Source organism: Coptis chinensis, chromosome 1 (genome assembly GCF_015680905.1).
Source record: "Coptis chinensis isolate HL-2020 chromosome 1, ASM1568090v1, whole genome shotgun sequence".
NCBI lineage: Eukaryota > Viridiplantae > Streptophyta > Magnoliopsida > Ranunculales > Ranunculaceae > Coptis > Coptis chinensis.
The window spans coordinates 22,083,556-22,096,167 of NC_141456.1; the positions used below are offsets into that span (position 1 = coordinate 22,083,556).

At 37.1% G+C, this 12,612-nt stretch overlaps 1 protein-coding gene, 1 long non-coding RNA gene and 1 pseudogene across 2 annotated transcripts; 2 read left to right on the forward strand and 1 right to left on the reverse strand.

The window, feature by feature from the left end:
• Positions 1 to 535: 535 nt before the first annotated feature.
• On the reverse strand, positions 536 to 6,241 carry LOC147522895 (uncharacterized). Its single transcript, XR_015215126.1, has 3 exons — positions 6,139 to 6,241; positions 5,804 to 5,948; positions 536 to 713 (listed from the first exon to the last, which is right to left on the reverse strand). It is a non-coding gene; the product is annotated as an uncharacterized LOC147522895 (long non-coding RNA).
• Positions 6,242 to 8,730: 2,489 nt separating this feature from the next.
• LOC147522896 (AAA-ATPase At3g28580 pseudogene) lies at positions 8,731 to 10,810 on the forward strand (annotated as a pseudogene).
• Positions 10,811 to 11,759: 949 nt separating this feature from the next.
• On the forward strand, positions 11,760 to 12,527 carry LOC147522897 (uncharacterized). The gene is made up of 2 exons (XM_086568865.1): positions 11,760 to 11,887; positions 12,002 to 12,527. The coding sequence occupies exons 1-2, from the start codon at positions 11,760 to 11,762 to the stop codon at positions 12,525 to 12,527; spliced, it is 654 nt and encodes a 217-aa protein (XP_086424991.1).
• Positions 12,528 to 12,612: the final 85 nt, after the last annotated feature.

Sequence of the window (12,612 nt, forward strand, 5' to 3'; positions counted from 1 at the left end):
TAAATTACCTTTTAGCGCTTTTCGTCCTCAACCGGAGGTCTAGCCAGTGATAAAGGTATGCCAAGATGGATTGACCCTACCATAATCCCACATCCTCTCTACGCCCGAGACAAATGACCATCCACCCGATCGTAAATAACTATCAAAGATATCCAAATAATACCGCACCAACAAAGTAGAAGAGGAAGGCACGTACATACTGTGGATCGACTCCTCACCAATATGATAGTCTTTCGGGCTTCTCCTTGATTCTATTCAAATATCTCAAGTAAACCAACTCATATTTATGGCTCCTCCCCTTAAAACCGCTTTCAGCCGATAATCTCAAAACTCGCCTTGCTCATCATCTTCAACCAAATCAAAACCTTCAAAGAAACTCATCGCCAGAGTAAAACCTCTAAAGTTTCATCAAAAGGAACGGCATCTCCATAACCAATTGGGATACCCGTGAGCATTGTGAAATCAAGAGGGGTAATCCCAAGCTCACCCCATGGGAAATGGAATGTGGGTAGTTTGCCACCACCACCGCCAACTATCCCAAATAACAACGCCTGGTCATTTTGTCCCAAATTAGAATTCAAAAAGCTCCCAAATGGTGTGGCGGATATAATGTCGGTAACCGTGACAAAATTAGGATCCGTTTTTGATTTCATACAACGCCACCACGACGCAACATTTGAAAGTGCACAACGCACTTTCCATAAGTGTACTTCCTACATTCAACAAACACGCACGCAATACAATATAATTACAAGTATTTTTTTTTAAAACAATGCGACAAATTCAAACTAATTACACAACAACAAACTTGATATAAACTAACATACATAATAATAATTAACATAAAAAAAAAATCAAAAACTTACTTGAGACTCCGCCACTCGATTTGCTACGTGTCGGATCGATGTACTTGCTAATGGTGGGTGTTCCTCGATTTCACAACGCGGTGGAAAATTGAACCCAAGTTCAATTTCGTCCTCCTCGCCCACATTACGCGTTCTCGACGACGATCCTTTTTGCCCCTTTTTTTTTGGAAATTTTAACATTTCCAAACCATCGGGAATGCTCTTCATGTGGTGAGGTTGGTGGGGATGGATTGGGGGGTTGAGAAGTCATTATGAATGGAATTTTGTATGAAAAGGTTGTTAATGGAGGCTTCAAAATTGGAATTTTGGCTGGAAAGGAAGTGAAAATGGAGCCTGTTCGCGTCTGTTGGTATTGAGCCATCAGACGGGATGTTACATCCCGTCTCGTTATAAAATATCAGACGGGATGTTACATTCCGTCTCGTATCAAAAAACTCTAGACGAAATCTAACATCCCGTCCGAGATATTTTTTTTCACCATTGCATTGAACAGCTTCACCTTGTTTATCACCGGGTTGGTAAAAAGGAGGGTGAAAAGTGAGGAGGTGGCAGTGATAGAGGGGGGGAAAACTATCACCTACATTGCAAATGCTCTTAGAGGCCAGAGCATGATTGTCTCGATCTCATGAATTTTAGGCATTTTCTTTTTATTCTGTCGTCATTACTTCACATCCGTGACTAGTGAGTCACCTTCTGAATTCTGAGGGCAGCCTTCAACATATATAACTACTTCTACTCGTCGGTAGTAGCTTTGACCGTAGTGCTTTCAGTTGAACTGTTAAATTGTCCATTGGCACACTTACATTTGCACAACTTATTTGGTAATCCAAGAATATAAAATTGGCTGGGCTTTTTATGGGAATTTTCCATTATTAGAGTAACTCTCAAGGACAAACAGACGGAAAAATCACTAAAAAGGACCAGTGGTGAAATAAAAAATGGCCCGATTAGATGAAATGTCAAAAACGGCCCGATTAGATGAAATGTCAAGTATTAGAAATTACTTGTGACTTCGTAACTATTCCTTTGAAGCGTTTAATTTCATTCAATTACTAAGTGAGAAATATAAAGTAAAAACAATATACATGCATTTCAGAGTAAATCTCACGATCAAATACAATTCATTCTATTTAGTATTACAATTGTGTTGTAATTTAATTATTAGTACTTTGGTATATTACTTGGTCCACCCTAATTATTTCATATATTGTACTTGATCTCATAGTTTAGCTAGGATGAAGATTGAACTATTGATGGCGATTAACATCATTATATTTTTCATTTTTTTTTTAAGTCATGTAGTTAGGTTTCCTTTTCAGTTTTCGAATAACAACGACGTTTCCTAATTTGATTAAAACTCATGTGTTTAGTTAATTTTCCTTTTAACAATCTTTCCGTACTCATTAAATTTTAGAGCATCTCTAGGTGGTAGTATAATCTGTCAAATCCTTCAAATTTGAAGGAATAATTCGGAATTTTCCGGAATTCCAACTCTAGGTGGTAGTAAATTCGGTCGTATAATCTATTCGTTCGCATTCTTGTTCGCAAATTTGGCAATTTGGATGCGGATGTGGAGCAACATTGCAAATGTCGTCCCAATTTTTTTTTTTTTTTTTTTTTTGACCAAAGACCACGCCAAGATGTAATCTGTCGCTACGCCACTACTACTAATGTCGCAAGTTATTTTTTTTACTTTTTCAATTTGGTGTGCGGCGATTAGGAATGTCGTGTGAGTTTTTTTTCAACTTGGGGGCTTATTAAGTGGTAATGTCGCTACGACAAGATAAATGTCGCCAAAGGTAGCCCTATTCCAAATTTGCGAATGATATTTGCGACCACTTAGAGTTGGTCGAAATTTGCGACCAGATTCTCCAAATTTTTTCTTCAAATTTGAAGAGTATACTATCACCACCTAGAGATGCTCTTAGGCTATTAGTTACGCTCTTTCCTTATTCAATTAAATATCATACTCTTAGTTACCAAAACAATCGATTACATCTTGTGGTCCATTCAAGTAACGTATTTGACATGTAAAGAATAATAAATGCCTAATAATTCGGTTATTTGTGGCAATGTTTCCTAATAATTCAGACATATCTCACAAATTAACTTCTCTCATATTAAATTTGAACCACCACTTAACAATAGAATAGCTCGAGATCAGTCTTCCCTATTATGTTAGATTGATACCCTTGACACCAAATAATAAACGGCTTGGCCCAACCGAAACAACCCAGCGAATATAGTATGAACAATCACCTCAACATAATGTAAGATCATTAAGAACACCTATTGGAGTATGAACAATCATTGTTCATATCTATTTGGGGTATAAACAATCACGTACTGTTCATATATCAACACCGTTCATACCTCAACATGAGCTATGAACAATCACCCATACCTATTTGGGATATAAACTTAACAATCATTGTTCATATCTCAACATGAGTTATGAACAATCATTGTTCATACCTATATGGGTTTGAACAATCACTGTTCATACATCAACATAATATATGATCAGTAAGAACACGAATTAGAGTGTGAACAATGATTGTTCGTATTCATTGTTCATACATTAACATGAGCTATGAACAATCATTGTTTATACATCAACATAATGTATGATGTACGTTCACCTATTTGGGTATGAACAATCAATGTTCATACATCAACATAAGGTATGAACACTCATTGTTTATAGCAAAATGACAAAAAAAGTAAAATCGGAAAATATTTATTTCAAATACGGGCTATTTGTCTTTACGGATTATTTTCACCTTAAAATTGGTTCTCTAGGTTATTTTCACCCGAAAATTGTCATTGTGGGTGATTGTGAAAAAGAGCTCTCCAAGAAAGTGATTTTGGCCAAAAATTGGTCCTCTAAACTATTTTCTTATATGAATCATATGCACCCCCTAGTCTAAGGACACTGTGTTCCAGAAGACTTGTTTGCGTTCCTAGTATTTGATAACCTTGTTCCTCAAGTCTTTCAACGAGTTTAGTCTAAGGACACCGTGTTCCAAAAGATTTGTTTGCGTTCCTAGTATTTGATAACCTTGTTCCTCAAGTCTTTCAATGAGTTTTCAAGTAATAGTCAAAACTTGTGTACTATCTTTAGGGGTCCTGTATTGGGCGCTACTGAAATTAGCTAGATTGGGCAGCCTCCAGCCCAAGCCCAAACAACAAAGCCCAACCAAAAGCCCAGTACACCCCCCACCCCACCAAATCGGGAAACCGGAAAAACCTCCTGAAACCGGTCATCTCTATCGCACAAACCCTTTGAACCCTAAAAAAAAAAAAAGTCCTATTATTGACGGCCCCATATTGTGTTGGGCAGACTCCAAAAAAAAACAATTATTATAAGTGTGCCATTGGTCCTAAAAAGTCCAAAAAAAACAAATATTACAAGTGTGCCATTGGTCTCAAAAAATTGAATTCGAAAACCCCAAGTTTAAACGACCCGGCTAGGTCGTTCATTGTGCAAACCCAACGATGTGGTCATACCATTTGGACTGAGTCCCCAATGATGTGGCCACACCGTTTGGACTAAGTCCCAAACGACTTGGCCACATCGTTTGAGACTTAGTCCAAACGGTGTGGCCACACCGGTCAAGAGGCCAAAAAACAGAACTTTATATTTTTTCAAAGTTCAAATCCCAGGCCACACTGTTTGGACTAAGTCTCCAACGATATGGCTACACCGTTTGGACTAAGTCTCAAACGGTGTGGCCACATCGTTGGGGACTTAGTCCAAACGGTGTGGCCATATCGTTGGAGACTTAGTTCAAACGGTGTGGCCACACCGTTTGGGATTTGAACTTTGAAAAAATATAAAGTTCTGTTTTTTGGCCTCTTGACCGGTGTGGCCACACCGTTTGGACTAAGTCTCAAACGCCAAAAAACATAACTTTATATTTTTTCAAAGTTCAAATCTCAAACGGTGTAGCTACACCGTTTGGACTAAGTCTCAAACGATGTGGCCAAGTCGTTTAGGACGTAGTCCAAACGATGGCCACACCGTTTGGACTGAGTCCCCAACGATGTGGCCACATCGTTGGGTTTGCACAATGAACGGCTTAGCCAGGTCGTTTAAACTTGGGGTTTTCGAATTTAATTTTTTGGGACCAATGGCACACTTGTAATATTTGTTTTTTTTTTTGGATTTTTTAGAAAACACTTGTAATAATTGCTTTTTTTTGTTGGAGTCTGCCCAACACAATATGGGGTGATTCTTGCTGAATCTTGTTTCGAGAGCTGATTGGTTTGTGACTAGAATTTTGGTTTGTGATTCATTTGATACTATTGTTGCCTGGTAGAACTTGGGTGTAGAAGCAGATGAATATGGTTCATGTTTCTACTCAATTTAATCTTGAATATGACCTCTTAAAGCCTATGTGGATTTCCTGATTATGATTTTGATTCCTGAATTTCATGCTTTTGATCACGATTTCATGATTCCTTGATTCATGATTTATGGTAAAAGCTAATTATGTTAGATTTAATCACAATTATCAGGTGACATATGGGTGAAAATGTATCTAGTTTAGAAAGTGATATGAAGGATGTAGGTAGTAATGGGAGTTTAGAAGGAGTTAAGGAGGAATACCCAAGTGGTGAATTTGAATATTAAGGCATTTACTGGTTGGAAAAAGTTTGTGGTTAAGGTTAGAATGTTGTTTGCTTTGTCTTGGGAACGTGCTAAAAAGGGTAGTGTTTTGTCGATTAACTTGTGAGGAAAGGTTTGGCTTTTCATTGCAAAAGAGTGTCTAGTTTTTATAAATTCAAGTAGATATTGAGTTGTGGCATAGTAGGATTGCTGAAAAGTAGCATGCAACAGAAATATAAAACGATACAAATGATAATTGTATACTTCAAAAAGGATACATAGTTCATGTTGGATACCTTGATTTTTTTAGTGGGAAATGACGTACCTGTGTTTTAATTGTTATAGATATCAGATCAGCTAAAGAGCCGTTTTTCTTCTGGGCTATCCCTGCCTCAAATTTGTGAAAACTTTATAAAAGCAGCGTATGATCCTCGTATTGTTGGTGTATATCTTCAGATAGAACCCTTGAGCTGTGGGTGGGGAAAGTTGAAGAGATAAGAAGGCATATATTGAACTTTAAGAAGTCAGGTAGCACAGTAATTTCTTAATTAGAAGTTCTTTTACTTGCACTAGTTTAATATTTTTCACTAGTTTAATGTGTTATAAAAAAAAAAAATGTAATTTTGCAAGAACTTTGATTTTGGTTGAAGTTTGTTCTACCTTTTTCGTTTCTGACAATTGGGCACAGTGTAATGGCTGACCTTGCCCTAGCCATCAATGTTGAACGTTTCATATTCTGCAGTAACATTTTTGTTTAGTCAGTTTCTGTAATTAAGTTGAGATTAGTACGAAAAAGTGTCTATTGGCATATACAAATGGAAATATACATACACTATCATGCGTGTGGTTATAAAATTCAATGTCCAAGGGAACTTAGGGAAGTAAGTAGCTTGGGATTTAACATTTTCATCCACTTCATTTTTCTGAAAATAGGTCTACTGAAACTCCTCCTATCTTTTAATCTTGCTTTGCTGAGTGTCTTTAAAATAACTTATACATGGCATGGTGATGCACCTCAAGTGAAAGGGAAAAAAGGCACAAAGTTTCAAAGTATTTAATGTTTTTTAGGAGGGGATCAAAATTAAGTTCTGAATATATTGCCATTTTACATATCAAAATATGTCTGAACTTTATATGTCTTTCTCAAAAAAATTCATTATTACTTATGATTTATATAAAAGAATCTATCATGCTGATTACTGGCTTCATTTAGAGAAAGGTTGCACAAATGTTATTCACGGTCCCCTCTTCTTGGCCATTCATCTCTCACATTCTGTTCTAATTTTTCCACGACTAACTGCTTCTTTTTCAGGAAAATTCATTGTTGCATTTGTTCCTGCTTGTGGTGAGAAGGAATATTACCTTGGCAGCGCGTGTTTGGAGTTGTTTGCCCCTCCCAGTGCTTATTTCTCTTTGTATGGTTTGACAATACAAGCATCGTTTCTTGGTGGTAAGGTCTTTTTTTTGGTCCCTAGTTCTCTTTAGATAGCTCCCTAAATTGAAAACAAACAATGTTGAATTGCTTAGGAATCCTTGGGTTAGGCATGTTTGCTAGGACAGAGTATTTTTTGTCTTGTTTGTAGCTTGCATATACATGGGTGGATGCATGCCCGAGAACATCTTTTCTACTTGTAGACAAGGCCCAAAATATCGCCGATATATCCGATGTATCAACGATATATCTCGGTAAATTGGTACACCGATATCGATATTTCCAATATATATCCACCGAATATTGAATTCCTTTTTTCCGATATATATCAGAATTTCCGATATGAAACTTTATATCGCCGATATAATCGATATTTCCGATATAATCGATATATATCGGTTGACTTTTTGACTATTTTTTAATATAAATCTGATATTTCCGATATGTTTCCGATATTTCCGATATTATATTTTCGATATTTCCGATATTTTAAATAGTTTGGACTGGTCACCAAAAAAATGGATATATACGATATATCCGATATATATCGGTTTTTGGGTACACCGATATATGAACCGATATCGAAATTTTGGGCCTTTATTGTAGATATTTCTTTGTAGCTCACCTTTTTAGTTAATTTGTGTCAGTTTATTACACGCTTAAGTAGTTTGTTACCTGCTCACTTGATCAGTATTTGCCAATTTAATAAAATCTCGTTTTCTTTCTGGATTCATATTTGTTTTGTTTGTTCGTGATAGGATTCTTCGATAATGTAGCTCTGGTAGTCTCCTTGTATTTGTGTATCATGCTTCCTTAATGCATTGCTAAGGTTGGATGCTTTGTTCTTTGTCTTTCCTACTGCTAGGGAGTAGGCCGACCCAAACAATAATATTTGGGGCCTAGCACATGGTCAGACTGTGGTTTGCCCCTGGAGATGTGTGCCTACTGGTTAGGTTCCAAGGGGTAATGGGGATTGCATTCACCCGAGTGAGTGATATATGGATGTACATAACTAATCTTTTAGAAAGAGAGAATGTGATTAAGAAATATTCTACTCATGAATACAGAGAACTTAAATGGAAGAAAATCATCAAAAACATTATTTATTTCTTAAGCATGTTGCTGCAGTCAGCACCATTATTCTTTTGTTTTTACTTTCAACCTTATTTCTGGCAAAGAACATGACTTTGAGACGATTTTACACACTGCACAAGCCTAAGGTTACACCAGCAGAGCCTTGATCATTTTCTGAATTTTATAGTAATGCAAACAAAAGAACAAAGATGCTGGCATAAAATTCTTAAGTTACATAATAAGGTTGATAAGTAGTGCTACTTATTTCATAACTTTATTCTTTCAATTTGGTTGTTGGAAGGATGTCATTATTGATTTACAGGTTATGACAGGTTTAAGTACGGAACGTTGACCAAACAAAGGAAATTCTGCCCAAAATTCGATAGAATTTAGATAGCGTAACGCCTCATTCTATTTCTTCATATATATTTGGAGTTATCATAGCAAGCTTATAAGTATATTAGTTTTACGACTGGGATGATCTCCCTTTTCTAGTGTTTTTATTTGTACATTGTTTATTTAAATATGGTTTACTAATACTTGTACATATCGTTTGAGTGTAAACAGAAATGATATGGTCACGTCGTTTGAGTGTAAACAAAAACGGTCTGGAGAGTTCATTTTGGTGATACCGTTGAATTGGTTACTGGCCTGGGCTTTTATGGCAAATTTGTAATATGACAAACTTTTAAATTTTTTTTTTTTTTTTTTTTTTTTAGGGTTGCCCAATCCAATATGATGAGTGCCCGATGGAATCACCATCTTTAGTCGTTAGACTACCAAGCAGAAGGTCACCACGTTTCCCCATAGAAAATAAAATCTATAAATTCAAGGTCACCACGTTTCCCCATAGAAAATAAAATCTATAAATTCAAGTTTCTATACTGGTTTATATGCATTGCTTCCAAACTCTTGGAAACTATTCTGCTATATTCCAAGAGACGTGTGTGGCACGACATCTATTTTACGTTATTTCCTAATACAAATCAAATTCTATTAAAGTTGCTGTTCTTACTAAAACGAGAGTTCGAGAAGGGAGGCGGCTTAAGAAGCTTTTTCGTTCTTATTACAAACACCGGGTTCTTGTCTTCTAAATTAGCCTTGAGTTATAAGAGGTTTCTGTCCTTCTATAAGTTTACCTCATTGTAATCCTTCAAACAGAGTTGTATTTAGGCCTTGTTCTTCTTTCCTGTTTATTTTTTTTCTTGTATTCTTTTCTTTTTATTTTCCTTGGATCCTTTCAGTGTTGCAAGATGCTCAGTTCAAGCATTCTTAATGAAGTAGTTACGAAAACGAAGAAAAGCGGGGAAGGGTTAGCTTCTGCGTTGACAAGCTTTATGTTCGTTTGGGCTATAATCTCTCAACTCTTGAATTTTTCAATGGTCAAAAAGTTGATTTCAAAGCTCAAAACTATTCTATTCCCTAGAATTTCTATTACAATCGATGAGCAGCATTTAAAAGATAGTTGGCGTCGCAACAAACTTTACCCACTCGCCGAGACGTATCTACGAGCCATTGCAACTGCAAAGGCCAGCAAACTCAAGGCAAGTTCAGGTAAGGGAGGCGAAACTGTTGCTCTAACAATGGGTGATAACGAAGATATAACTGATGTGTTTGAGGGAGCAGTAGTTAGGTGGGGATACCGTTGTATACAAAGCGAAAACAACCACAACAGGCGTAGTAATGGTGGTGATAAGTACTACTACAAGCTAAAATTTGACCATTGTAACAGAGATCTTGTCCAAGGAAAATACATGAAGCATGTTGCGGAAACCGGGCGTGCTATCATTTTGAAAAACCGGAAGAGGAAGCTTTACACCAATTCAACAGATGACGACGAGGATTGGACTCCTATGACGTTTAAGCATCCAGCTACTTTTGGCACACTAGGCATGGATCCTACCAAGAAGAAAGAGATAATGGATGATCTTTTGACATTCAGCAAGAGCAAGGATTACTACAATAAAATTGGGAAGGCATGGAAGAGGGGATACCTGCTTTACGGACCACCAGGCACTGGAAAATCCACTATGATAGCTGCTATTGCCAATTTCCTGGACTATGACATCTATGATCTTGAATTAACTGCCGTCAAGAATAATATATCGCTCCGTAGGCTCCTATCCAACACTACAGATAAGTCGGTACTTGTGATAGAAGACATTGATTGCTCTCTAGGCCTTGCAGGTGAACGAAAATCATTGAAACCTGTTAAAGAAAAAGATGTAGAAGAAAGTGACAAGGATGATGCTCCGTTTACTTTGTCACAGGTCACTCTATCAGGTCTGTTGAACTTTATTGATGGATTATGGACAGCTAGTGGAGAGGAACGGATTGTTGTCTTCACAACAAACCATGTCGAAAAGCTTGATCCTGCCCTTATCAGAAGAGGACGTATGGACATGCACGTAGAGCTAGCTTATTGCAAGTATGAGGCTTTTTAAGGTTCTTGCAAAGAACTATCTAGATCTTGACTCACACCCATTGTTTGAGGAGGTGGGTAATCTCTTGGAGAACACAGAGATCACTCCTGCAGATGTTGCTGAGGTGCTGATAAGCAAGGGGACAAACACCACCAATTACCAGCTGGCTACTGAGCGGCTAGAGGAATTAATTGAAGTGCTTAAGAAAGATCCAGAAGAGAAAGAGAAGGGGTAGTAATATTGGGAATTTTAGTTAACAATTTTTGAGCTGTTAGTTTGTCTGTGCCTAGGTTAGATGGTTATGTATCAGAGTCTTTAGTTTGTGCTAGTTGTTACAGAAAATTCATTCAAGTATTGTGCAAGTGACACGGTATATTAAAGTTCTGTGCTAAAGTTTTGATTTGATTAAACATGTCTCAGTGTATGCTTCAATAAATTGGCCTCTCTTATTAAATCATGAATATGTTCTTGTCTAAATAGTTTCTTGTCAATGTGTTTTTAGTTATTGTTTGCAGGGGAATCTAGGGAAACAAGAGAATCACTATGTAAAACATCTCTGTTCATCATATCCCTGCAGTTTCTCACGGGTCCCTTTTGCCTTGTTGTGTGGATCTTTATCAGTTGGAATCTCCATTTCAGCTACAAATCTCAAATGATAGTCTTTACTACGATAGAATTCCATATACGGACAAATATATACTCTGTTTAAACTCAATTTTTTGGAAATAAAGGCTTCTGGTGCAAATGGTGCAATACGTTTTGATTGAAGCACACTAGTTAAGGTACAAGGAGCTTTTATTATATACGAGTTCATTAACTGTAGATGTGGCGGTAAGAAAATAAATGAAAAAGAAAGGGAAAACCTAAGAGTCAGTTTCTAAAATTATAATGCGTGGTTAAGGCTAATATACCCCTGTTTTCAATTATCTAATTTTTTAGTTAGACCTGAACCTGACACCTTGAACAAAAATGAACAAAATTTTCTGATGAAGTATTAAATTGCACTCAATTACGAAAAGAAAATTTCTGATGAAGTGTGTCAAATTAACGAAAAGAAAAACATAATAAGTTTGTGGACAGACAACTATTTGCTGTCCACAAGATCTCAACTGCTGATTAGTGGAGAGACTGCCCGAAAAAACTGTTTATCTGCAAAAAAACTGTGTAGCAGCTTACAAATTGTTTGGACCAATCAAGAGTTGCTCTCAAATAAAAATGCATAAAGTAAGACCTGATTAGCTCGTGCAAATATTTATACAAAAATAAACGGGCCAGTAACCTAATATCTTACATGTATAAAAAGAAAACTTACACAACGATTAGGCTAGATCACCGGGGAAAGGGTTGGCTAGATGGAGCCGCTTAATGCAAATGAGGAGGTTGATTGGCTTGAGCTTCCGGAGCATCTTCTACTAGTCATTGCCGAAAAGCTCAATGACGTCGAAGACTTCATTCACTTTGGTGCTGTTTGTTCGTATTGGTGATCTCTTTATATTGAAACTCACAAATTTATGCACCGTCTACTTCCTCTCCTAATGATTCCCAGCCTCACCTGGTTCTACTATTTGTCGCAGAAAAACTTTTGCTGCCGTAGGTGGGATGTACCGATTCGTCCCGAGTGGCCATGCCAAGGTTCCACCCAAGGATGGCTGGTATTAGTGAAAGAGGATCATGGCTTTGGTGATTATACTGATTATGAGTTCTCCATATTCAATCCCTTCTTGTCAGTCAACAACGAAATCCGCCTTCCGAAATTAAGCTACTTGTGGCGTTATCCATCATCTGACGACTTAGCCTATTATCATGCACCCAAGGTAGTTCTGTCTGCTGATCCGATATTGAATCCAAATTATCTAGTAATGGCTATATATGGTGGAGATAATCGTTTGGCCTTCTTCAAGCCTGGTCTTAAATCTTGGACTACACTACAATACAAGGAAATTATGGATTTGGATGTTATATACCATAGGGCTGACCACGACATTATGGATGGTATATACTATAGGGACCAGTTTTATGTTGTTAACAATAAGGGAAGCGTTTTCGCTTTTGATGGAAGTCATCGTCGTCAAAAGATATTAAACATCTCATCCCTGCCGCGACCCCAGAAGAAGGGTTAATAGTAGAATACCGTACTTCTGGATTTTCAGTTTTCAAACTGGATACCATTCGAGACGATTGGATTGAGGTGAAGAGCTTAGACGG